At 42.1% G+C, this 27,978-nt stretch overlaps 1 protein-coding gene across 5 annotated transcripts; it reads right to left on the bottom strand.

Annotated features, from left to right (window-relative positions):
- Positions 1 to 275: 275 nt before the first annotated feature.
- On the bottom strand, positions 276 to 27,978 carry rc3h2 (ring finger and CCCH-type domains 2). 5 transcript variants are annotated; one of them, XM_061801952.1, is made up of 20 exons: positions 27,542 to 27,978; positions 22,666 to 22,976; positions 22,430 to 22,547; positions 21,337 to 21,570; positions 20,860 to 21,035; positions 18,535 to 18,735; positions 17,047 to 17,179; positions 16,623 to 16,741; positions 16,413 to 16,525; positions 15,660 to 15,935; positions 14,921 to 15,132; positions 14,448 to 14,746; positions 14,212 to 14,358; positions 9,132 to 9,278; positions 7,976 to 8,143; positions 6,180 to 6,435; positions 5,489 to 5,573; positions 5,237 to 5,417; positions 3,925 to 4,088; positions 276 to 3,771 (listed from the first exon to the last, which is right to left on the bottom strand). In XM_061801952.1, the coding sequence occupies exons 2-20, from the start codon at positions 22,894 to 22,896 to the stop codon at positions 3,621 to 3,623; spliced, it is 3,411 nt and encodes a 1,136-aa protein (XP_061657936.1). In that variant the 5' UTR covers positions 22,897 to 22,976; positions 27,542 to 27,978; the 3' UTR covers positions 276 to 3,620. The 5 variants fall into 5 exon arrangements, with proteins under 5 accessions (XP_061657936.1, XP_061657937.1, XP_061657933.1 ...); XM_061801953.1 differs by having other exon boundaries at positions 6,180 to 6,438; positions 14,448 to 14,743; XM_061801949.1 differs by having other exon boundaries at positions 6,180 to 6,438; positions 27,542 to 27,977.

Genomic DNA, 27,978 nt, shown 5'->3' with positions numbered 1-27,978 from the left:
GTTTGTAAACATTTCAACAATGTAGGGAAAGAAACAGATTGGAGAAAGCAATTATTTTTCATTTTTGAAATAACATGAATTCTATTTCTATAATTAAAAAAAACACTGATTACATGTTGTTACATTTAACTTCATCACTACTTGTTCAATTATCATCTGTGAAGTATTCAAATTAAATATTAGAAAGGTGTTCTGTGGATAGATAGATAGATTAGATAGATAGATAGATAGATAGATAGATAGATAGATAGATAGATAGATAGATAGATTAGATAGATAGATAGATAGATAGATAGATAGATAGATAGATAGATAGAATTAATATTTTAATTATTTATTAATATTCATAAAACACCCTACCCCCAATACACACCTGCGACTCTGCTGTTGAGGAAAAATTTCCTTGGCAACTATGAGGAAATGCAGTACTTCCACGGAATATTAAACATTATGACTATAATAGCAGAGCAACACAATTATTTTTTTTCCCTGAGGAAACCTCCAGCCAAGCTTGACAACAGGAAGATTATCTCGCAGAAATCATTCATTCAATGAATTGAATATTTAATGATTATAGTTACGTGGATGACTCCAAAAGCGTTGTAAACAAATGCAACAGTGGCTCACAGAGCTAAACTTCCTAGACATACAAAAACGTACAAAATATTAGGTTTCCCAAGCTGTTTTCATATTCCCTGACAAAATATGCATACTTAGAGAGGATGTATGCACATCAACCACTCAGAACCAACATGTTCTATTATGGAGAGTACATTACGGACTAAAGCAGATCGGATGACCGGCAAAGATTTAAGACACCGTGCTATTAAGTTGAAGATAGTGACTGCATTCCTGATACAAAATACTCAGACAAACAACTTCACAGAAGTTAGCGGTGCATAAAAATGCACAAACAAAACAAACAACGGAGCACAAGTAAACACAAGAATCCGTGCAGGTGGGTAACTTTTTTTTTTGTTTTGTTTTTTTCAAAACCGTGCCCCTGAGGGTGTATTTAAGAATTGCCCACAGGCCTGAGGTTCTCCACACTTGTAAGTATGTCATATACAACACCAAGAATCTCCACCCTCAATTTCCTCGATTACATTGCAATTCTGGTGTCAATTGCAGCGCTGACTCAGCATTCTGTCATGGCCTCTCGTGACCGCGCCATTAGCTTTCTGTTTCATTGGTGGCGCCGGGTTCAAAGCATCATATGACACAGTTATCACAAACACTTTTGAGTATTGGCATAGAGACGACATTTGTTGTCTGTCGACTCCTGCTGGAGTTAAGATTTCAAAGCTGACCACCAAATGTGTTGCATTATCTTAAAATGACTGAGATGGCATAATCATGTCTTCATTGCTTCCCGATATTTCTGCATTGCAAAACTTAAGTGGGAAGGAAGTACAGTTAGAATGAAGTTATACTAACTACATCATAGGGAAAGTTTGTAAAATGAGTCAAATTGTTTAAAGTTAAGAAACAACGTCCATTTTTAACAAATACGTAGTATGTTCCGGGTCATTTGAACTCGGGCCAAGTACTACCTATAAAAATACAAAGCTCTCAAAATACTACCATCACTATTAACATTAAAATACTCTACAGTAGTGTAGTAGGTCTGAGCATTTATATATATAAAAAAGAAATTATCCCTAAAAATTATATTTGGTATTATTGCAAGCCACTGTAACATTTTGCACAGTTTGAGCATTAACAATAGACTTAAATATGGGGAAAAAGTTGGCTTAAATATGAATGGTTGTTTATGTGTGCCCTGTGATTGGATGGCGACCAGTTCAGGCTTACCCCGCCTCTCGCCCATAGTTAGCTGGGACTTGCTCCAGCATGCCCGTGACTCTATTGATTAACTAAATAGTTGAAAGTTAAAATTGTGAACATTGATTAGTTCTAAATTTAACAGTTAAATCACTATTAAATGAAATGGTAGTGCACAGAAAAGTTTCAATGGAAATTATATCAGAGTAAATGTTTGAAAAACAAATAATTTGCATCTTAAATGCAAATGTATTGAATTTATAAGTCCAATACAACTGACTTGTACTTTACAGGGTTACTGCACTGGATTTCTAAAAAGTTTAAGCTACTGTAACATTTTTAACTCAGTGTTCCTTTCACACACCATAAGAGGGAGTGCTAACTGTAACACACTTTGAGAACAACTGGGGTGGATCAAATTATGGGCTAAAGCTGATTTTAAAACACACAAAAAGCCTGTGTGACATTAATATGATGAATCAATGTTTGAGAGAAAATCCAAAGTGTAATTTTGCAAATACATGTTTTTGCAGGTGGATATTTTGTGTTTGTGTCACGTCACACTCGAATGCTTTGTAGGGCTCCTGTTCTTTACGATTAGGATGTACTGCATGGTTATTCTTAAGATGCTGTTTCTAGATTCCTTCAAAAAGGCTTCAGTTGCTCGTTTCCGTGGGAATTTGGGCAAAAGCGCTGTGAACATCGGAATTGCGTCGACTGTTTCAAGCCACCTCTTGAAATCGGTTACACCATTTATTTATGGCAAGATTCCCCACTATTTTCTCTGAACTGACACACTGGTGGATCTAAAATCCGTTGAAGTAGACATATTCAAATTTGTACAAATGTATTTGATCCTGTGTGTTTTGAGACAATTTAGGAAAAGTATTCCAATTTAATGGCTCTCTAATTTCATTAAATATAAATAATCATATTTTTATAATAAATGTACTTACAACTAACCAATTCTTAAATACATTAAATATTATAAACGGAAATGCATATCGGTGACTGTTATTGTTATGTTCCCTGATGGGTTTTGGTTTGGGAAAAAATGACAGTGAATCTGAGCTGACTTTGAGCGAGAGGGAAGGAAATAGGACTGGTTGCAAATCTGTCACAGGGGACACATGGTATTCACACTCATAATCACACCTATGGTCAATTTAGAGTCTTTACTGACCCTAACAAGCATGTTTTTAGTCGGAAGGATAAATATTTAACCTCAATGTAGTTACTGAGGTCCTAAAAGGTCTGCGCTCTCTTGAGAGCAAAACTAAATATGCCGTGTGCAACCTTATAGTACGGTAAATAGAAAAAAAAAGGAAAAGTTCTGGCTCCTCAGTACAATTTGAGGGCAAGTACATCTTACCTATTCACTCTCATTGTGTCTGTTTAAGAGTCTGCAATGTTGTGTCGTATGAGCCTGAAACAGATTTCATTTTGCATTATTTTCAATGGTAAAATTGTTTCGAAAATGAAGAAAACTTGGAAGTCATGTGACTGTGTTGGACTTGGGAGTTCCACTTTAAATAAAACCACAAGTACATGGAAGGCATGTATCGATGAGTGATGGGAAAACTTTAGGGATACAATGTTTTTCCAAGGCACAAGCAATACACAAAGTATGCACGGTAATTTCAAATTCATAGCACACTAACAGATACTTTTCAAAAAAAAAGCGGGAGCTTGTAAATTTGTAGAACTTGCCTTAACATGGTCTGAACATGGGTGACTGCTTTGTGAAACCACAACAGAATCAACTGTGTGTAAACTGCATCAGTACAGGACAAGGTGTGGGTGGAGGGTGAAGATGTTGCGATTGGAAATGTTCCTTAGCTCCCGCTGAGCAGCATCTCCGCCCCGGGCGTTTTGGGGCAAGAGCGTGGAGACGAGTCGCCACCAGGTCGGGCCGTCCCGGTCCGCAGGACCAGCTTGCCGACGGCCAGGCCACCTGACGCCAAGCCTACAGGAGACAACGACTTTCTGGAAGCAGGAAAAAAGGTGTGAAATTCACTATAATGGTTCTTAGCATTTGAAGCTTTATTTTCCATAATTTTGTACTGTGTTGGGTGTTTTTAACCCCACAAAAATAACTAAAAGACAATAATTCTGTACTGTACTGCAAATTCAAGTCACCTAAAGGCCATCTTTTTCAGAAGGTAAGTGTCCATCTTTTCTGTCGAAGGGTCCTCAGCATGGTGTTGTTCCTCCAGTGGGGATGACAGGAGTGAAGAGGAGCAGGAAAGTGGGAGGAGGCGAGAAGCGTCCTCGGAATATGCCGTGGCGACGTCCATAGAATCCTGAAAGGCAAAAAATGACAAGGGAATAAAGAGCTTCAGTAGTACAATGGGACACCATCATGCACGATGCCATTTGAGACAGCGGAATATCGTAAAAGTCAGCAACTAAAACATTACCAGCGGTGGCTCATAGCTCAGAAAACTCAAAAGTTGAGGCACTCATAAGTCAAGGTACCACACACAAAAAAAACAAATTCCACATAGCTATGTCTTGGCTGCTCAGTACAATAAGAGGAACCTGTTATACACTGCATATCCATCCATCCATTCATTTCCTTAGCCGCTTATCCTCACGAAGGTCGCGGGAGTGCTGGAGCCTATCCCAGCTGTCAACGGGCCTGAGGCAGCGTACACCCTGAACTGGTTGCACGCCAACCTGAGACCTCAGAACTGTGAGGCCAACGCTTCCCAGCTGAGCCACTGTCCCGCCCATTCACTGCATAGTTGGCTGTATTTGCTCTTTATGGAAAGAGAAAAGTCAGGTTTCTGTCATGAGTAATCAGAGATAATAATGGTGGTTACACAATTTATTGTTTGAGGATACCCGAGTAATTAACGCACCCTTGAAGGTTTGTAATTGCCAACCATCCCCACACGATGACAGATCAACTTTTTTTGATTAAACAGCACTATGGACCGCTTAGATGAATGTATTCCTTTCACTTCAACATAGTTTCATGGACCTGTGATGCAAAATGGAAATGTTATATTATTTATGCCTGAGCCCCCCCCCCAAAAAATAAGTGTTGTTCATGAATGAATAATAGAGGATATGTTCTGAAAATAAGAGATTAAACTTAAAAATGTCAAACCACATCAATGCAGCTGTTCATTGTCCTTGCATGGCACTGAATAATGCTTAATATGCACAAACACATCTGTCATCCAGGAACAAGTAGTTTTTATGATGACAGTCCTTTTTATATTTCTATGACAGGTGCAAATGTTAATATTATAAAACATTGCCTTTACAGCTTACTTAAGGTTTTATGATGTGACACACTTGGAACACATTATTCCAATTTTTATTATCTGCTATGGGCAACATTTTCCAAAACAAAAATAGTGTGTTTTTCACTTGAGAGGTTCCACAATATTTGTATCAACATTTGGATAATAACAATCTTCTGTAGTTTTTCAGGCTCTACCTGAGACTTGATTTCTCGGGGGTCCGAGTCCTCCATGTCCAGAGCACACAGTTCCAGCTCAATGTCTCGTTCCGGGCCTGGCTCGCTCTCCTCAAGGTCCTGATCCTGGCTGAAGGCTGTCTGGTGGCTTTGCGGAGCACATGCAGTTTTCTCGCTCGACGAATGTTGACAAAGCTGCTCGCTAAAACAACATAAGCAACAAAATAAAATTGTGTCAGTGGTGTAAAACCCCTAATGAAACATTGGTTGTACCTCTCAAGGAAACTGGAGTGGCTGGAAGAGTTGGATCCCCTGGAGCTCCACCTGTACTCGCCACGATCTAAGTGGCAATTGTAATCTGGAAAATACAATAATGCAACTAAAATATCAAGACCACAGTTACAGTAGGTGCAGATATAATTAGTGTTTTTATGATTTGACCTTTATAGCCCACCATAATGGATCTGAAAAAAAACTGTAGCAATTTTATGCAGAAAGTGTCCAATTTGACAGGCTCACGTGACAAAATTGTAAGCATTTGTTCTTTTTAACTGACAATATACAATCAAAGTATGGCGGTACTTAAGAAAGCTAAAGTCATCATTCTAGCCATTTACAGTTTTCTCAATGGTTTGGGCAAATGACATGTTTGTTTTTGTTTGCTAATGTTGCCATTAAAAATTGCTTGGACTTTTGCCTCCCCCGCCGAAGTGTAGTATCTGTGACATTGTGGTGAAATACACTACAGATAATTGGATGACTGCATTTGAGCCTCTTTCAAGTACCTTTTTACACCCAAAATCAGCTGGAATTGGCTCCAGCTCACCTGCAACCCTGATAAGTATAAGCAGTATCGTACCATACTCTCCTATGTCGTTGTACAAAGTGTATTGACAAAAAATGGTATTCTATTATACTTCAAAGCAGCGAATCAAAGTTTTCACTACTTGTTGCCCATGCTTACCTTTAAAGTTAATGGGCGTGGTACGAGCGCCACCCTGGCAAGCGGTGGCTTGGATAGGCTCGGTGGTGTGATAGCCCGAGCGGGACGCCCTGGATATGGCCCCCCACTTGGAGATGATGGGTCCCTCACTGAAGGGGATGATGGGGTCCTCTTCTTTCAGTCGCCTGCAGTGATCTAATGAGTGCAGCCAACGCTTTGCACCGGCACCATTAATGACACCGCCGCTGCCGCTCACACCACTGCTGCAGCTATCCAACTGCTTTGTAAGAAATTGTGTGATTTAATTTTTGCAATTCTGCAATTTAACATTCCTATCTTGAAGATCTTGGTTGTGAGTTCTGTATTGATGAAATTGCAACGTACTGGATTATACAGTTTTTCTCACTCGCTGATCAGATACAAGGCACACTTGCAGACCAGCTTCTCCTTTATGGGCTTAGTTTAGGAGGACTGCACCGTTACTGCATGTACAGTTTTCCCCCTATAACGTCCTATATTCACATTTCCCCTTTTTTTGTTTTTTTCTTTGTGGTATACAGTGCTATCTTTTTCTTCTGTGTGTCATTGACATGGTCTACCAACAAATTACAGTTCAAACAGTAAAGCACAAATATTAGTCTTTTCCAGTTTCTTGCAATCCATCTCCCATATACAGTACACTGAGGCCTTTCACACTGCCCTAAGCAATGCGCAGCACTCTGTCAACAAACCCATTCATTGCGTATGTGCTCCGACGGCAAGAAGAGAATGTCATGGTGCATCACGGGGCCATGCGCAATGTTGGTGTTTTCTGCAAAACACCCTCGAAGTGAAATATATGAGTGACCAAATGTTGGTGTTATAAGGATTCCCACATAGTTTGCAGGCAGGACACACTGCGCTGCAAACTGATTGGCTCTTGCGCTGCAGGAAGAGTGATGGGCCACACAGATGTAATGAGATGACCATCTTAAGCTTATCACAGTTGTACAAAATAATAACAAAGAAGCTTGTTATGGTTAGGTGTAGCATGGGTTAAGGCTAGGATTAGGGTGGGTTAAAGTTAGTGGGAAACATGTGCACTCACAAGGAGTGGGAGTTGTTTTTTTTGCGTGGATGCACCCAATCAGAAAAAAGGGGGCACACTTTGCCAAAGATGCACAAAGCAGAAACAAAACTGGGTCAAAGAGAATTAGCTGTTAAGGGGGCTTTTCTGGAATCTGGATGACAAGAAACTAGATTTTTTGTTTTCTAAATAAAATTGACACTTTTGTATGGTAAGAACTCTGTTATAGAGTCACTCTATGGAGGTCTAAACAGCCAAAATAGGGACCTTAACCCTATAGAACCCAAGACATCCAAATCCTCTTTTATGTACTAACTAAATTAATCAATAACCATCAAAGGAACACAAAAACATCACATTTCTAAAAATCTACTAATTTAGTTCCAGTTTAGATAGTGGGTCACATAGGACCAGTGGGCCTTAACTACAAAAAAAAAAAAATGCATTTAATGAAGACACATGTGAGACGTTGGGCTTTAAGGGTAAAAAGAGTAACTGTGGTGCATTGTGTTTATACAGTGGGCCCTGAATTCCACTGGGTCATGTGTGACCCCATGGGTTCTCTAAGCTTAAAGTTACATCCCACTTTTCCCATCTGGAAGCAGCAGGGTGTGTTCTGCCAGGATACACCAGCCACTCATGGTGTGGTAGCGTGCATCCGCAACAGGTAATATTGGAGCATGGTGTGTCCTGCCTGGAAACTATGTGGGAAACCTAACAGGCACGGCTGTGAGACTAAACTAAAACTCACCGACTGCTCAAAGGCAGCGTGAGACGCAGCCTGTGTGAGCACCTCAGGCTCAAAAGGGCTGAGACAGGGCCCGATGGTGGCGCCGCAGGACCACGGCGTGTAGTGCGCCAAGCTCTCGTCACCTTTGAAGCAGCACCCAACACACTGACCTGCCCTGCTCTCCACATGCTGCAAGAGACAAAAAGAAAATCTTCTTGTGACTGACATCATTGATGACATCAATCCATTGTCTATATTTCTAATCCTGTTAGGGGTCGGGTTAGGGCACCTATCTCACCCGACAACAGGCAAAAGGCAGAAAAGCCTAGACTGGTTACAAAGTTCATTTCAGGGCACATATATAGACAAAAAACATTTTCACTCACATTCATATCACCGCTGGGTGTGCATGGATCCCTTCCTGCACTAAAGTCAGGAACTGACACAATTGATAAACTGACAGTGAGGAATTATGTCTATGTACAGTGTAATTACTTGGTCAACACTGAGATCCAAATAGGAGCTCAGAAAATTCAAGTTTTCTTTCTTGATATCAAAAATAATATTTTGATGAGCAAACTCTTTGAATGATTAGTTGTTCATCTTCCCATTTTTGTTTTTTTTGAAATCATGATGTGGTACAACAATATATTGAAAAAATTTTGCCACCGAGATTCTGTGTGACTCATACAGAGTACAGTACACTGTAAGATGAAGTTTAACACTGTTGAGTGTTTTTGTGTATTTTCAATGCGTATAAAGACAAGCACTCATTGGAACAACAATTTAGGGAAAACCGACACAAAGTCTGCAAATATTACAAGGATTTATGGTGTATGTCCGTATGGATAAGTGGAAAATTTCCCATCCGTTTAGCAAAACTTTAGTCAGCACAATTCCACAGTTGCTGCTTATTGAAGCCTCAAATGATGCTTTTTTTTTTCCCCTCACACATGCACCCACGCACCCCAGCAGTCGAGCCATGATATCATCGTCCACAGTTGCTAAGCAACAATCTCCCACTCACTCGCATGGTATTACAGTGGATGCGGGTAAGGGAGAGGCTCTTAGAGCGGGGAATTCAATTAAGCATAAAGAGGTTCACTCAGCAAGTATTTCTGATTCACGTAATGATTTGTGATTGCAACCCATGCCCTGGCTGGGATTTGCTGCATACCTCAGGTCCGAAATCAATGTTGAAGATGGCGGAGGGTTGGGAGGGCCTTCTGGTGCTGTGATGATGATGATGGTGGTGGTGATGCGCCCACTGTTCTTGCTTTCGTCGGAACAGGTCATCATAGACCAGAGGAACGTGGCCGTACTCCTAAAAACAACGTACGGAGTTAATGGAGTGACATGAAGTGAGAAGGAAGATCATAAATAACATTATTAGTGTGTGGTTCAGGTTCTGCCACTATATACCGTGTAGTATACGGTATGTACTTCATGTAACTTTTGTTGTGATATTTGTATTTGCCAATGTGTCCACGACGTGGAACAATTATGGATCTGCCACTTTGCAATGACGTACTGCGTCCACAAACGTGAAGGCTAAAATTACAAACAAGTGATGGATTTTTTTCACACTACTTTGACTTGTCATAAGAATCCAGCACTGCCTCCCAACTGGTCCCAATAAGCATAAAACTGTTACAATGAAGAATTGTTTTATTTTGCTATGTCACTATTGTAAATAACATTACATAGTAAGAAAAACACAAATATGGAAATACAAATGAGTGATTTTTAAAAGTTGATACGTGTGGCAATTTAATGGTAATTTTACATAGCTGCATTTACTGCAAGTGGCATGCCGATTGTTTTCCACTTGAATGAGAATTCAATTGTCCTTGTTTTCAATAATACATATTTCGGCAGTAGTAGTACTGATGCTGTAAGACGATGTGAAAATGCAGGGGACTGGGGGAGGCAGAGACATATTTAGGTAGGTACAAATAGGAGGATGGGCTCCATACTGTACAGAGGAGGGTGAGGGCTTCACGGCTGGCAGTGAAGATAGAGGTGACATATGAAGGTGTGGGAAGACATAGTCAAGGAAAAAGAATAACATGAATACAGCTTTAGGGATCCTAGACACAATACATTTGAATAAATAATCTCAACAGAGCAATGCTTGGTACTAGTAATCGATCACTTGTAAAATAGCTACATTTAAAATGTACGCATGCATTACTTTCTTAATCTTTAACTTGTTCTCAAAACGTTGGTATCATGTAAAATCTTCTGCATGCAGAAACCAGGAACATACATACATTCATTTTCTGAGGTGCTTATCCTCACAAGGGTCACGGGAGTGCTGGAGCCTATCTCAGTTGTCATTGGGCAGGAGGCAGGGTACACCCTGAACGGGTTGCCACCCAATTGCAGGGCACATGGAGATAGACAACAGTTGCACCAACAATCACACCTAGGGGCAATTTATAGTGTCCAATTAACGTTGCATGTTTTTGGAACGTGGGAGGAAACCGGAGTGCCCAGAGAAAACCCACACAGGCACGTGGAGAAAATGCAAACTCCACACAGACGGGGCCGAGATTGAACCCAGGTCCTCAGAACTGTGAGGCCAACCCTTTACAGCTGCTCCACCGTGCCGCCACATCTTGATCAATGAATCACATTTAGAAAATGAAGTAGCTGTACATTTTAATATTTTTATGAAATAATGGACAGTGGACTCTAAAGACTCAAACAGTGGTGCAGCCACTTTTGGACTGAAACAACCACAAGTTGAAATTGCAAATATTATTCTGGATGGTGTTCCAAAATTCTGTCCACGTAGTGTGCCGATGCATTTCAATAAATTTGAATATCGTGGAAAGGTTCATTTATTTCATTCGTTCATTTCAAAAAGCGAAACTTGTCTGCTGTTGTGCCTAATTTCATTCCATACACATTTCTTCTTCTTCTTCTTCTTTTCCTTTCGGCTTGTCCCGTTAGGGGTCGCCACAGCGTGTCATCTTTTGCCATCTTAGCCTATCTCCTGCATCTTCCTCTCGAACCCCAACTGCCCTCATGTCTTCCCTCACCACATCCATAAACCTTCTCTTTGGTCTTCCTCTCGCCCTTTTGCCTGGGAGCTCCATCCTCAGCATCCTTCTACCAATATACTCACTCTCTCGCCTCTGAACATGTCCAAACCATCGAAGTCTGCTCTCTCGAATCTTGTCTCCAAAACATCCAGCTTTGGCTGTCCCTCTAATGAGCTCATTTCTAATCCTATCCAACCTGGTCACTCCGAGCGAGAACCTCAACATCTTCATTTCTGCCACCTCCAGTTCAGCTTCCTGTTGTTTCTTCAGTGCCACCGTCTCTAATCCGTACATCATGGCCGGCCTCACCACTGTTTTATAAACCTTGCCCTTCATCCTTGCGGAGACTCTTCTGTCACATAGAACACCAGACACCTTCCGCCAACTGTATTGTTGACCCCAAGTATTTGAAGTCATCCACCCTCGATATCTCTTCTCCCTGGAGCTTCACTTTTCCCCCTCCACCCCTCTCATTCATGCACATATATTCTGTTTTACTTCGGCTAATCTTCATTCCTCTCCTTTCCAGTGCATGTCTCCATCTTTCCAATTGTTCCTCTGCATGCTCCCTGCTTTCACTGCATATGACAATATCATCTGCGAACATGATGGTCCAAGGGGATTCCAGTCTAACCTCATCTGTCAGCCTATCCATTACCACTGCAAACAGGAAGGGGCTCAGAGCTGATCCCTGATGCAGTCCCACCTCCACCTTAAATTCCTCTGTCACACCTAAGGCACACCTCACCATTGTTCTGCTACCATCATACATGTCCTGTACTATTTTAACATACTTCTCTGCCACACCAGACTTACGCATGCAGTACCACAGTTCCTCTCTTGGTACTCTGTCATAGGCTTTCTCTAGATCCACAAAGACACAATGTAGCTCCTTCTGACCTTCTCTGTACTTTTCCACGAGCATCCTCAAGGCAAATAATGCATCTGTGGTACTCTTTCTAGGCATGAAACCATACTGTTGCTCGCAGATACTTACTTCTGTCCTGAGTCTAGCCTCCACTACTCTTTCCCATAACTTCATTGTGTGGCTCATCAACTTTATTCCTCTATAGTTCCCACAGCTCTGAACATCCCCTTTGTTCTTAAAAATGGGAACTAGAACACTTTTCCTCCATTCTTCAGGCATCTTTTCGCCCGCTAGTATTCTGTTGAATAAGTTGGTCAAAAACTCCACAGCCATCTCTCCAAATTGCTTCCATACCTCTACCGGTATGTCATCAGGACCAACTGCCTTTCCAGTTTTCATCCTTTGTAGTGCCTTTCTGACTTCCCCCTTAGTAATCATTTCCACTTCCTGGTCCTTCACTCTTGCCTCTTCAACTCTTCCTTCTCTCTCATTTTCTTCATTCATCAACTTCTCAAAGTATTCTTTCCATCTATTTAGTACACTACCGGCACCAGTCAACACATTTCCATCTCTATCCTTAATCACCCTTACCTGCTGCACATCCTTCCCATCTCTATCCCTCTGTCTGGCCAACCTATAGAGATCCTTTTCTCCTTCTTTCGTGTCCAACCTGGTGTACATGTCTTCATATGCCTCTTGTTTAGCCTTTGCCACCTCTACCTTTGCCCTACGTCGCATCTCGATGTACTCCTTTCGCCTCTCCTCAGTCCTCTCAGTATCCCACTTCTTCTTCGCTAATCTCTTTCCTTGTATGACTCCCTGTATTTTGGGGTTCCACCACCAAGTCTCCTTCTCCCCTTTCCTACCAGATGACACACCAAGTACTCTCCTGCCTGTCTCTCTGATCACCTTGGCTGTCGTCGTCCAGTCTTCCGGGAGCTTCGGTTGTCCATCGAGAGCCTGTCTCACCTCTTTCCGGAAGGCCGCACGACATTCTTCCTTTCTCAGCTTCCACCACATGGTTCTCTGCTCTACCTTTGTCTTCTTAATCTTCCTACCCACCACCAGAATCATCCTACATACTACCATCCTATGCTGTTGAGCTACACTCTCCCCTACCACTACTTTACAGTCAGTAACCTCCTTCAGATTACATCGTCTGCACAAAATATAATCTACCTGCGTGGTTCTACCTCCGCTCTTGTAGGTCACTATATGTTCCTCCCTCTTCTGGAAATAAGTGTTCACTACAGCCATCTCCATCCTTTTTGCAAAGTCCACCACCATCTGCCCTTCAAAGTTCCTTTCCTGGATGCCGTACTTACCCATCACTTCTTCATCGCCCCTGTTTCCTTTACCAATATGTCCATTACAATCTGCACCAATCACAACTCTCTCGCTGTCTGGGATGCTCAGAACTACTTCATCTAGTTCCTTCCAGAATTTCTCTTTCAACTCTAGGTCACATCCTACCTGTGGTGCATAGCCGCTAACCACATTATACATAACACCCTCAATTTCAAATTTTAGTCTCATCACTCGATCTGATACTCTTTTCACCTCCAAGACATTCTTAGCCAGCTCTTCCTTTAAAATAACCCCTAATCCATTTCTCTTCCCATCTACTCCGTGGTAGAATAATTTAAACCCTGCTCCCAAACTTCTAGCCTTACTACCTTTCCACCTGCTCTCTTGGATGCACAGAATATCAACCTTTCTCCTAATCATCATGTCAACCAACTCCTGTGCTTTTCCTGTCATAGTCCCAACATTCAAAGTCCCTACACTCAGTTGTAGGCTCTGTGCATTCCTCTTTTTCTTCTGACGCTGGATCCGGTTTCCTCCTCTTCTTTGTCTTCGACCCACAGTAGCTGAATTTCCACCGACGCCCTGCAGGTTAGCAGTGCCGGGGGCGGGCGTTGTTAACCCGGGCCACGACCGATCCGGTATGGGATTCTTTAGATGAACGCTCATATTTGTTTGGCACAGTTTTTACGCCGGATGCCCTTCCTGACGCAACCCTCTGCATTTATCCGGGCTTGGGACCGGCCTACAGATTGCACTGGTTTGTGCCCCCATAGGGCTGCATTATTCCATACACATTTCAATATATAAAAAAATAATTATATAGTATATATATATATATATATATATATATATATATATATATATATAATAGGTAAAACAGTATTTAGGAATAGGCCTTCTAAAAACAAATTTCCAGTATTTAATGAATCTGTACGATTTGAGTTCCCCTTTTTTCATCGAATGACTGAAATAAATGAACTCGTTTGATATTCTGTGTTTTTGAGTATTATGTGGACTACATTTGCACTAACCCTGTGCAGCGCTGCTCGGTGCTCTGAGGCCGAGCAGTAGTTGCTGTCTAGCGAGTTGAATCTCTCCCTGAGTGGAGGCTGGTAGACAGAGGAATGCAGCACCTCTGGAGGCAGCGAATTACTCCTTGCGTCCTCTCGATTGTACAGCTGCAATGGAAATAAGTGCGTCAAGAACTATGAAGACCCATTCAAGATTTTCACTTGTACATTAAAAAAAAATGAACAGAAGGCTCAACCTGAGGCCTCCACACTCTTCTGCTGTCATAGAGAGGTGCATAAACCCCATGGGCAGAGGCCAGCGGTCCGTACTGAGGCTGCCCTGGGTTGTGGTGGAAGATGGGAGGTCCCATGCGCTCCCTGGGTGGATGAGGTGGATATCCGGTGGAAGAAGAGGAGGGGGGATGATGGCTTATTTGAGCATCACTGGCAAAGGAGGATGGTGGCAGGGAGGATTCTGGGACGTTTGAAGATCTGAGGAAGCGAGCCACGCAGGGCTTGTGTGGAGGATGGAGAGGAGATGGGTAGTAGCAACCTGCTGGAGGTTGAACAAAAGAATATATTCAACTTTCTCGTCAAAAAAATTGCATTTGGAGTGAATCATTTATTGCATTTCTTCAAACACTCCGTCCTCACGAGAGTGTATATCAGCTGATCGCTGTCCTTTTACAAACAGCCACTAGATGAGTAAATACAGAATTTGAAGACTCACAATTTGGCTGGTGGTGGGCCGTGTCGTACGCAGATTGTTGCTCCTGGTAGAACTGCTCTGAGGGCTGAGAAGGATGAGGCACTCGCAGCATGAGGGGACTACCATGTTTAGACACGGGGCCCCCGCCCCCATCAGTCATCCGTGCCTTGGCGGTCAAAGGAGACAACGCTGAGGGGCGGCTGGTGTGAGTTATGGGTGGAGACACGGGCTTCCTCGAGGAGAAGGCAGCAATCAGAAGAACTCATTCAAATTTGGAACAAGTGACATCTCATGTACAGTACAGGTGCATCTCAATATCTGCAAAATAATATACATTTCCAGTGTATTTTCCAACAGTACTTAACTATATTCATAAATTATGATTTAACATTGGATGATGTAGTGAAGCTAGCAGTCATTTTGAACCCAACCCTACAAATGTTTAGTCCAGGTTTATCCCTGCTTATTAAATACATTTTCTTGTTTACTTTTTTCTAATGCAATTCTATCCATCCATCCGTTGTCTTAACCATTTATCCTCACAAGGTTTGCGAGAGTGCTGGAGCCTATCCCAGCAATCATCAAGCAGGAGGGGGGGAACACCCTGAACTGGTTTAGAGCCCCAGTTCTCAGGACTGTGAGGCCAACCAGTTGTTCCACCGTGCGGCCAATCCAATTCTAATGACCATCAATTATCTGCTGATTTTTTTTATTAAAGTGTGAGCAAACTTTTGCAAAATGCAATAGGAAATATGCTTACTGCTCAGCTGAGCCCCTTAAGGTCATACTGGCTTCAGTCAGCCCGTTGTTCCCACTTGTGCAAATAGATTCACTGGACACAACCCTCTTAACGGCCTCCATGGTGTCGGCTCCCCTGGAAATGAGTTGTGGATGAGGGCCGCCCTCTGCCAGGGTGTCCTCTCCAACTCCTGCAGACCCATCAGGGTGGACACTGTCCTCCATCTTGAAAGTTTTTCCCCCGGGTGAAGGGAATGCACGGCTAATGCTGCTGCTCTTCTTGTTCCTCAGACGAAATCTGGAAAAAGGACGTGGGAAACGATGGAAGAATTGTAAAAGTTTACGTACTCCACACTGAGGCAGATCCTCAGACCGCAGGCGCACTGCAATGTTCTTAAATTTACTCACGCCCCACTAAGGCACAACAGCACTCTACAATTAACACCTTAGCCCAATGAGCTTTCCCCCGGTGTTGGAGGAGGGAGTTGAGCACGGAAGCGTGCACCTTGTCACATTTGGAAACCAGCAAAAGCGCCTGATCATACTTTCGTCTTCTTCATTTGCTAAGTTGTATTCTCTGTTTTTCTTATATTGGATTCTGCTCTGAGTAACGTCTGGCGTTTTACTGGTGGTCCTCCTCTCTAGCTTTTTGCTCTTTATTTGCGCTTTATTTGTTGGTATTTGTCTCTACATGGTAGTACCACTTTGTGTTTATTAGTCTTTTCTTTTGTACTTGGTCCCATTTTTTTCCCGTTTGCGTGTGTCCTTCACTCACTTGTCAAGTTCATCCTGTGTGTGTGCAAATGTGCAGTTGCTTCCTCTCGGACATCCTCCTTGATGGCGCAGATCTCTGCACATGCTGGTCTTATACTTGCTGTTGACCTGAGGCTGCAGACACCACAAACAAACCCTGCATCTGATGACTGTTTAACTTTGAACTCTGTTGAAAGACTCAAATCTGCACATCGCCTACTGATATGACTACCTGCGGAGTCTCGTGGTTCTTCTTGCTGAAGTTTTGGATGAATTCTACGAGTCCGTGAACCACCAACTTTACAGCAAGCATCACATTTTCCAGCTCCTCCCAGGGTGGTGCTGCATCATCTACCCATACAGTACAAATAAATCATCATGTTGCATGACCATAACATTTTTCTTCTTGAGATATCACTACCATTACTGGCTACAGCAAAACATTTGTCTATTTTAACACTGCGCAGGGATGAGTCATAGTTGTTGACAAGCGATTCCTCTGTGTGCAATCTTGTGTGTGTGTGGCTGCGTGAGGCGTCTTCAGATATTTCAACTAAAACTTGGATCAGGAAAACCTGGCCTATGACTTATCATCATTAGAACCCATCACTCAAATCGATCTTCTATTCCCCTTCAACCATGTGACTGTGCTGTACCTGTATTGTGGTCTATATTGGCCAGCAGTTCCAGGTGAGCTCTGAGACTCGTGAGGTTGGCAGGGTCTCCCGTCCTCTGCAGGACAATGGTCAGCTCCTGGATGCTCTTCGCAAATGACTCTGGAGACTGCAACTACACGATAAGAAATGCTCATTCCAGTCTTTTAAAACCAACATAAAAATGTACTTTCTCTATCAGCAAGGTTTCTTCAAAATATATTAGGTATTTCTATAACATCCACATGCACAGTATTAATGGATAATATATAATCATATTAATATGTATAGACAGGATGCAATACTGAGTCAAACAGAAGTAGCTGCCAGTGAGGCTTTTTCTTGAAACTTATATGACAAACACAATGGGTTTTTTTTTTTTTTAATGAAATTGACAGTTTTATACTCAGTCCACGTTAGAGAATCACTCAATGGAGACATATTGTACTTAAAAGTTAAATATAATAATGTTTTTTGGGGGGGGAAATCCAGTGTTTGTCCTTGAAGGCCGTGTGTTAGCTTTCAAGCTAATGTTTAAGATGCGGTTCACATACTGCACACAATGAATACTGCAAGGGGGAGCCCACATACCACTCGTGGTATTCAATAAAAATGTCCTGTTTTGGCCAGGTCATTTGTGGATTAGGTCAAAAGAAATAGTTCAAAATTATTTCATTTTTTAAAGAAACTGTTGTATTTAGTTGTATTAATATTCAATTAATCAACCAGTTTTCAGAGAAATTACAAAATGGAATTAACACACAAAAAAATTGATCCCATGATCCTATCTCAAAATTGACAATGAAGAAATAATTGACACTTAAAAAATGCTCATTGGTTAATGAGTTGGTAAGACAAAATATGTATTGATAAATGATTTCTCCATTAATACTATTTTCTTACACCCCAAGCGGAAGGGGAACCATCAGCACAAATCCACTGTGGTGACCGAGTATGAAAAGCAATAGAAATTAGTTTGGGAACATTGTAGTAGTAAATGTATTTTATATTTAGTTATGCATAATTATTTTTTTTTCCTTCTTCCCCAACTCTTTGAAATGTAATGATCGGGCTTTGCCTCCTCTCAGGGGTTTTCACATAACATACTCGCAGGAATACACCCCTGTTTCTTTTTAGTGTCGCTTTGGCCCCATCTTGTGGATTGTTGGCACCAAAGAACTATGTTGAAATGAGGTAAGGAGGTTCATGTTGTGATCTAGAAGCAAATATAAATGTTTTTTAGGGAACATTAATTCCACGTTGCATTCCCATTATTTCAGTGGAAGTTGATGCAAGTTAACACTCAGGTAGGGTGGGGGGAGGGGGGTTGGGGGAACAAAAACAAAGCTTGCTTAGAACCAAGTGAAATAAAGACAATCCCAGAAAGGAAAGCAAATCAGAGAGCAAAATTCCTTATGAATGATGTATTAAAGGTACAAAAAATAATCAGAAACTTCATTTTCATGACATATTGAGTCTGATGAATGAGACCTTGTCAATGATGGACTGCATATGCGACTTGTGTACTAGGTCCCCGTAAAGCAAAGAGGACCACTGCTCGGGAGAGATGCGGAGGCCAGCCTCCATGGCGATGTGCACAATCTGGGCGTCGTGTTCTCTCCTGAGAGCCTCGTACGTGCGGAACTCCTCCTTCAATTGCATCAGCGAAGAGTCTTCGTCCCGTTTTGTCACCTGGATTATCAATCCAGGGGTAAAAGAAAACAAACAAACATTCCCCCTTCAAATTTGAACAATAACTGAAAAATAGTTCTATGATATAAACTAATAACACGAAGTAGCCCGCCATTAAAGTAGTTGCAATGGCTGTTTTGACGTATCAATTGCAGATGACTTCTTTTTTTAAACACGGATGATTGTTTCAGATTATTCCCAGGTCATTGTGACCTTTAAAATATATCTAATTAGCAAGAGAATGGAACAGAAGAACAATTAAAAAGTTGTATCCAGTTTTAAATTTTGAAATATATTCTTTGATTGTGAAACTTTATCCAGTGTCAATTTGACCTGTCATGTAAAAGGAGAGTTAAAAGTGATATCACTTGCTCATCATTGACTGACTCACAGTTACAGAACATTTTATATTTAATTAACAATTAATATTGTTTAACAGAGTATTTATAGTGTTTATTCTTTTAATGTGTTAATATTACAGTGTTTAACTTGGTTATAATGCAAAAAAATTTGATTCTGGTAAGGATTCATTCAATTCTAACTATTTGATATGTGAAAAACTAATTAAAAATCCAAACATATTGGTGTTTGTGGACTGTGTTCCGTATTCCATTGAGAATTTCACAGTCCTGTATATGACTCGCATAATACATTTATGAGATTACGTAATTATTATGCGGTGTGATGAATCTTCAGACATGTCAACTCAAACTCAGATCAAGAAAAGGGGTGTCCCTTTTTCAGAATCTGCCCTATGAGTAATCATCATTAGAACTCATCACACAAATCCGCCGAGCTCAGCATGAAAGAACGTCATCATCAAGTCCTGTCTTTGCTAACTGACCTTATTTTGACCTACTTGTGCATCCCCCTGCTGTCCCGCAAGCCAGACTGCAGCGTGGTGCAAATATAGAATCCTGTTACATCACCAGGAAATATTTGGCATTTGTGCCCTGCCAGCAATGCGCTTCATCGGGTAACAGGTACGGAAATAAATGCTCATGTCCGCAGAGGTCCGCATATTAGATACTCCTTCTTGACTTTTGCATCTTCAGGGGTCCCTCGGCTTATGACGTTTCGGGGTAATGAAGGTCAATGAAGGCGTAATCAAACACACATTTTAGTGCACCCTGTTGCTTTGCCTTAACTTCAGGCGCTTCCGTTTTACACTCCCTGCTTTGCCGAACTGGTCCATTTTCTGGCTGCCCTCAGACTCATCAATAGCTCTAAATTTTGAATTTTTTTTCCCTTTGAAACTTTTGAGAATGTGATAATTAGTTCCATGTATGTCCTCAAAGAGTTGCGCAGTTTGCGTGGCAAGTAAAGGGGTTGGAAAGGCTGAGATGTGAAATATGGAAGGTAAAGTTCTCCAGTCATTTCATTGTGGATTATTTCCATGGAAAATGTGGAATTATGGGAAAGTTAAATATTTCGCAAGATGTCCTGAGTGAGATGTTAATTAACATTGCTATGGTTTTAATTGGTGGAGAAATGTGGAAGGACTTGATCAGACCAATAATACAAATATGTAAAGAATTCTGGTGCAAAATAACATGTATGAAAGTTCTTTATATTTCTTCTTCATATTTATTCATGACTTTTATGACTGACCTTTGAGATTAGTCGAAGGCACAGGTGTCAAACTACACCCACCACATCATTTTATGTGGCCCGCAAAAGCAAATCATGTGTATCAGCTTTCTTGATTATAGCTAAAATCTGTACAAAAGTTCCAAATTGTCATATGTAATAAGGTTCAAATATTGCAAGCCTTGTTACCAATTGCCCCTTTTTTTGCATGAAATTAACCATGAAACTATTCTTCTTGACTTCTGATTTCAAGATTGGTTATCCATACATTTAGCGTGTGACATAAGGTGATTAACCATTTTTATGGTTTCATAATGGCCCACAGAGGGAAATGTTAACGACAACGTGGTCCGTGACATTAATGACTTTGGTGCCCCTGGTCTATGATGCCCTCTAACATAATATTCCACAAACAAAACCTCAGTGAAACAGTTGCCAGATAATAATCAATCCACAAATGATCATGTTCGGTTTTTACATAATATAAAAAAAATAGTATGGCACTTGGAAGGCTTTCAAAAAGTTACATTGTACCTTGAAGCAGGAGGCCCTATAGAGGAGCTGCACCACATGGCCAATGCTGGTTTTGGAGGCCTGAGGGAAGCGCCCCTCCAGCTTCTGGACAACAAACAACACAAGCACCTTCCGGGACAGAGCGGATCCGTCCTCCAGAGCCAACAGCACCAGCTTCAGGGCATCCTCCTGCATGGCTGAAGGAGAGAATTATTTAATCGAAGTAGTAAATCATATGTAGGAAACACGGTAGATTCTAAGCAGCGGGTAGATTTTTACAGTCATTCTGCTATCATGATGAGAAACAGGTTTCTCAAGTTAGAATCTGGCCTGAGTAATCATCACAGGACACCAGTTATCAGTCCGTTGAAGATGGGTTGGCCACTTATCTTAATATGACACACTCACTCGCAATGGGTAAAAATCTGACCATGTGTTGTTTGGTTGAATATTTTGGTGATCTTTACGATATATAAGTAAATGCCAATGTACACTCACCAGGCCCAAGGAATTGGCATCCCCGCGCTCTCACTGCAGCCCAAAGGTTGGTGGACAGCTGCTGGGGGTTCTGGTGTTGCAGGATGAGCTCTGTCACCGTCCGCTCCCCTAGCGAGCGACCCGCCCGTACAGCCCGCACTCGGCCTTCTTCTTCCACCAGCTGACAGTTGACCAGCGTCACCAGCTTCCTTTGCATGGGTCGGCTGAGCGCGCCTGGACTCGGTGGCGCCACACCTGGAGGCGGTGGCAGCTTCATGTTCATAAAGTGTGACGGCATTGTCGAAACCACAAGATCTGTGGTACTTAAAATGTCAGAATTGCAAAAAATAGTGAGGTAAAATTAATCCATAAATACTTGCCAACAACAGCTTTCGAATGCCATCAATTTTCTACTATGTGTGAAACTCTGTGACTTCCATCAACAACCCAAAATTTGCTAAGTTTGAATAAACCTAAATTTAGCTCATCCCCAGTACACAAAGATCTTAGTCTCTTAGGTGAAAGGTACCGCTTCAACATACTTTCTTGACATAAATTCTTCTGTTCCTTAGCCAGAGCTCTGGTACCATTTCGTGTCATATGTGATCAACACACACACAAAATAATTTTTTGTTTTTAAAGCAGATATATAGCTGAGGATGATTTGCGATTGCCTGGCAACCAGTTCAGGGTGTGCCCCACTCCTACTCGAAGATAGCTGTGATAGGCTCCAGCACTCCCACGACCCTTGTGAGGATAAGCAGCTCAGAGAATGGATATATACTCTCTGAAGTTGATTAACATAGACCAAATCCACAATAGGAGGAAATCTATATCCATTTTCAGTCAGCTGGGGTGCCTCCAACTGCTTGAAAAAATGATGTTAGAGATAAAAATTTGTATCACGATGACACTAAAAGAAATTATGTCAGTTTTAATTATTATCTATGGAAAAAATACACTCAATTTGATTAATGCATCCCTTATAGCAGATTGTGTTCAATTTATGAGGTTCTGCCGTAATGTGGATTCATGATGAAAATGTTTTTATATATGCTGCACACACATTTGGATTAAACATGAGAAACTGTCAGTTTTGAAGCAATATTCATACCTTTCGTGGAGCTAATTGGCTTCAGGTAAAGAGCCAGCTCTTCCACACACACCTTGCAGGCCTCATAGTGTCCAACATCTGTCGCGCTGCTCAAGATGACTGGCTGCGCGTCTGGAATCTAAAAGAGACCAAAACACAGACATGCATGCTTTTTGGAATCTGGGGAAAATGAACAGCTATTGCCTCATTATGATGTTACCACCCATTCCATTTCAAAACATCTAGTTTCTTTTTACCTGAGCTCCAACAAGCTGCAGCAGGGCACAGTTGACGGGCAACAGGTCAATATCCGTGCTGATGGGCGTCTGGTCGAAGGGGCAGGCCTTGCGGTGCAGCTTGTGCAGGCAGCTGCGGCACACGGTGTGCGAACAGCCCAAGCTGACGGGCTGGTGGCCGCTGCTGTTGAACTCGTTGTAGCAGATGGGACAGGACAGGAAGTCCGTCCATTGGGCGGCCTGCACCGGCATCCCGGCTCCGAAGCGGAGGCACCGGCTGGGTCAGGGGGAATGCATCTCAACAGGCTGCAGCAGGCCACTGCCGGTAAAGACTTGAGGAACAAGACGTGTTGGTTTTAGGGCATACCAGGGTTTAAGCATGCCGCAGATTTGAAAACACGGTCATGCAAAGGAAACAGTCCACAAAGAGCATGAAAGGCTTGAATGAGGGCATTAAAGCACAAGAGTGGGATGTTTGTGACAATCGTGCATTTGTGTCCCATAAAAACTTGAAATTGGCTTTAAGCCATGAATGTGGAAAGATGATGTGTCTTGTGCCAACCTAAGAACGACCAGCATCTTATGTTATAAAAATATCTGATCTGAAAAAAAAACACACGCATTCAGGTGTATTTTTTGATGTCGTTATCATTAGCTATTTTAGCAGAATGAAAACTGTTGAAACAAAATTCTCATTAGTTCAGTTTGGATACAAAAAAACTGAATTCCCTTTGCATCAAATCTGTGTCAGGAGATTTCATTTTCTCCTCACTACAGGACAATGCAAGTTACTAAAATTGAAACTATACTTTGTGTGCAGTAAGAACAACTGTTGTTTTGATAGGTAATACAGTTCCGTCTATAGTTATTTACTGTTACTTAAATAAACAACTTGAAATAGCTTTACCAGAGTGTAAAAATATCTGTACTTCTGCTTGTACAGTGTGTGAACTTATGCCATCATTTTGAGCTGTGAGCACCAGGACAGACTAAGAGCAAAGACCTGTTCATTTGCATATTACATGTAGCGTATGAAAGTACTTAACAACTATAAAAAAAATTATATACCCACTTGTTGGATTTCATATGTTGCATCATATTTACGCACCTTCCAAGGGCTCCATGGCACACCGCAAAGCCTGGCCAGTCTCAAGCCCTGTTCCCGCCTCATGTTTCCTTCTGTGTGGCACCCAAATTTAACCATTAGTGCTCCCCACCAACCCGTCAACAACCCAGTACCGTCCAAGGAGGAGTTCGGTCACGCTCGCGTGGCGAAAAGAGCCCCGGGTGCGAGTTTAAGGACGACAACAGTTGAGCGGGGGAGTGGTGGAGCAAAGGCGCGGGTGGAGAACATGACACGACAGCCACCTGTTCCTGCTTTGAACAACTGTTATATCCTGTTTTTGAGTCTCAGCTTACATACTTCCCTTAAAGCACAATCACTAACAATCAATGGTGGGATTGTTGCTGTACCTCAGTTCTTTACTTGAGTACCAATTTTTCTGGCAACTTTTTACTTTTATTTCCTAGCTTTGTAAGCATGTCTTGTCTTTTTTTTACTCCTTACTTTGTCAAATTGTTTTCAATCTTTGCAGGAATTCAGTGCCTTTGTTGGCATGGCCTGTGAATATCCTCATTCATCCGTGTCATTTCATCCTCAGGGCAGTGAATCCCTTGCAACCGGACTGTTCTGGTTGTCTTAGAAGGTGTTTCCACTTTTCATGCAGGATATGAAGGACAGACTAGCATGAATTGATGTGGGGAGCAAAATCTGTTATATCGTTCGAAAGGCTGGGGTTCCAGTCATGCTTTCTCCCAGATTACGAAAATATATAGGGCTCAATCTAGACTGGAAATTGTCCATAGGTGTGAATGTGAGAGTGAATGCTTCTCTACATGCGGCCTGCGATTGGCTGGCAACACGTCTTGTGTGTACTCCCCCTCTTGCACCAAGTCAGTTGTGATAAACTCCAGCTCACCCACAACCATAAAATATCTATTTTATAGAAAATACATGGATGGAATATGGAGAAGTCCAATCTGGGTGGAACTAATATGGCACAGAACTCCCCAGAGGACAAATGTTCCATAAGCCTGCTGAACCTTCCCGCCTGACACAAATGCCCAGCGGGCATGATAAGTGCATAGTGTTTTTGCAGCCAACAGCTGGCAAAGCTGTCATATGTCCTCATTTATATATGTGGGGTGCTACGATTTTGGAGTTTCCTCAGGGAAACGAGAATAGAGTGCAATTGTCTCTGAGTGGACTGTTTCATTACTTGAGCGTGATTTTCACCACATTACACAATGGCTCGCATTAATTGCAGCATCTCTGATCAAACTTAGGTGGCTATGTTGAGTGAAGCAAATCAAGTTACTGTCCAGACCCAGATCAGTGAAAATGTGCACTATAGAATGTATTAAAAAAAAGATTGAGGAACAAAAAAAAGTCAAGTAAGTCAAGTAATTCAATAACTCCCTTGTACTTCTCATTGGCAGTGAGCATGGCACTCGACCATTCTGTGTGTTTGTGTATGCGTGCACGTACATGTGGGCAATACACTTGCAAACATAAAAAAAAAAAACAACCAGTAAAACCTGAAAAATTACTGTATTTATGTCGTAAAGTCAGTAACTTCGTTATATGTCTGAAAAGGGGTTAGACACCTGTTTGAGTAGAACAAAGTACAACCATCCATCCATTTTCTGAGACACTTATCCACACAAGGGTCATAGGAGGTCACTGGAGCCTATCCCAGCTGTCATCAGGCAGGAGGCGGGGTACACCCTGAACTGGTTGTCAGCCAATCACAGGGCACATGGAGACAGACAACAGTCGCATTCACAATCACATCTCGGGGCAATTTACAGTCTCCAATGAATGCATGTTTTTGGGATGTGGGAGAAAACTGAAGTGCTCGGAGGAAACCCATGCAGGCACAGGGAGAACATGCAAACTCCACACAGGTGCAGCCGTGATTTCAACCCCAATCCTCAGAACTGTGAGGCCAACGCTCTAAAGCTGTGCCACTGTGCCAACCAGCAAACAGTGACTGGCAATTTAACACTCATCCAACATGATACAAATATAAACACATGCATTTAAACCTACAGACGTATTTATCTTTTAGATTATTATCGTTGGAGCATGTTTTAGATGGGAGCACAGCTGCGAGAGAGTGGTTGTGCGTGTGCGTGTTATTATATGGCAGTCGTTCCAGGCTGCGGGGGTAGTATCTCAGTGGGAGGCAGGCCGACCGTGCCGCTCACATGCTGCTACACTACACACAAAAGCAGCAGCTTACAGTGTATTTTTAATAAAGTTGGATCTGTGGTAAAAGGAATAAAACAGGAGTTGCGTAATCTTACAAATGCTTACTCAGTAATCATGTGGAGGTTAATGTGATCGGCTGGCGACCAATCAAAGGTGGACAGGGGATAATCTCCTGCTCACCCGCAAGGACAAACGTTAGAGAAAGTGGATGGATGGTCACATCGCACATTTGAACAAGCACAATTCAAAGGGATTTATCACAATTCCCATATAGGCCAAAGAAATAATATTATTGGCATAGGCAAACAAGTTGGTGCTCTTGGGCAAGGCATCAGTAGATATAGGATTCCACGACATGAGCTACTGTATGCGCATTCATTTTGGATTCAAATCATCATGCAATACATTTTGAGAAGGATGTCTTCCAGTGGATTGACTTGTGATACTTTCCTAGAAAGTCTTAAGTCTATTGTTACAAATGGTAGTACAGGTATTCGTCAAAATATAGATTTACAGCCATCGTATGTTTTTTGCTTCCTCGGGAAGGAAAAGGAGTACTCTATATGAGCTCAGGTGTCATTTGGAACACTTACTTTCAGGAACAATCCATTGCACTTTTATTTTTCACCATCACTGATAAAATAGATCTGGTAGCACGATGTTGCTTTCTTTTTTCTTTTCTTTTTCTTGTTTATTACCCTGCATGCATTTCCTTGTTTTTTCTCAAGTTCCACTGTAAAGTTCAGCTATACAGATGCCATAACAGCTGTGGAGGCCTGGTGCTGTTAGAAGGCATAAAGCTTCTCCAAGCCACCTCCTTTTTTTTTTGTTTCCAAATGGAAGGGGTTAGGACTCCAAAAGGAGTCGTCTATTTGCGGTGAGTTGTTTATTTATCCAAGTGTAATTTGTGCCTGTTTTTTTTTCTGTGTCAATATTTGTTTGTGTCAAACTATCAACATTTATTTTCGATGCAAAAATTTGCAACAAGTGTCCAGGCTTGGATTAAAAGAGGGTCAATTTGTGGTTAGGGTGTTTATTTATAAATAATCAAGCACATGCAAGACTCTGACTTGAGAGTGATGCCATTCGACTTTTCCTAAATTTGCTACTATGATGACAACTTGACCAAGATGACTTTTTGGGCATTCACTATATTAGGGTGTATATTCAGTTTATGAAATTGTCTAATTTAACAAAGCTTTTTTTATTTTTTTTCACTGCAATGACCTGCAGTGGACTGACAACCAGTCCAGGGTGTACCCCGCCTCTTGCCCCAGAATCACGCAGGATAGGCCCCTGCTCACCTGAGAGACCAACGAGGACATGAGCCACAGAGAATGGATGTTTGGTATTTCAAATTTATGGAGGTGGAAAAAGTTGGGAAATCTTGTCGAGAATTCTGTTTCCGGTTTCAAAGAGCGGATGGAGCCAAACGACATCCACGCCCAACCTCCCTCATCCTCCACCTCCTCTTCTTTATCGCTTCAGCACCAGTTGAAAACGTTTTGTGCTGAGTTGACTGCCAACTCATTTCACGCAAAACAAACAGCGCAATCAAAACAAGTTGAAGGCAGGTAAAGTTGAAGGAGGGGGGGGGGCGGGGGGGGGGGGTTGTCATCTTACCTGACGCACATCTTCATGGCCCAAACGTCTTCACATTCCTCCATCAAGATGGCAAAGATAAAAAAAAACGAGGATTGGAGGTCAGTCCCGAGGCAAGGCAAAGCACTTTGGTTCAGGTGGTACACTTGCTGCCCTCCCACGGCCGAGGAAGCCTTCGGATGGTGGCGTATCGCTGCGCCGCTGATGGAACCTATTCAGCCGGCCACGGGTGCCTCGCAGGCGGACTAGCGTGGCGCGACTCCGAGGGCCCGAGACGCGCTGCTATCGCCCGCAGTTGAGCGTCAGAGAAAAACGACTGCGAGCCACAGAGGAGCCGTTGGGCACAGTTTGAATGTGGCGAGCGAGCATGAAAAGATGCAAGCCGGAACAAGCCGCTTTGTTGAGGCGTGGGCTGCTTGCTTTTTTAAAGGAACAGGACGTGATAATTTTTTTTTTGG

Source organism: Syngnathoides biaculeatus, chromosome 17 (genome assembly GCF_019802595.1).
Source record: "Syngnathoides biaculeatus isolate LvHL_M chromosome 17, ASM1980259v1, whole genome shotgun sequence".
Taxonomy (NCBI): domain Eukaryota; kingdom Metazoa; phylum Chordata; class Actinopteri; order Syngnathiformes; family Syngnathidae; genus Syngnathoides; species Syngnathoides biaculeatus.
Note: the sequence above shows the minus strand (reverse complement) of the source record. Positions and strands in the feature narration are given on the sequence as shown.

Bases quoted from the DNA above. Each gene is read 5' to 3' on its own strand.
- rc3h2 (XM_061801949.1), bottom strand. From the start codon at position 22,896: ATGCCGGTGCAGGCCGCCCAATGGACGGACTTCCTGTCCTGTCCCATC. The intron at 14,747-14,920 runs GTGAGTCTTCAA...TTCAACCTCCAG, and splicing joins GGCCCACCACCAGCCAAATT to CAGGTTGCTACTACCCATCT. The intron at 8,144-9,131 runs GTATGCAGCAAA...TGTCTCTTGCAG, and splicing joins ACATTGATTTCGGACCTGAG to CATGTGGAGAGCAGGGCAGG.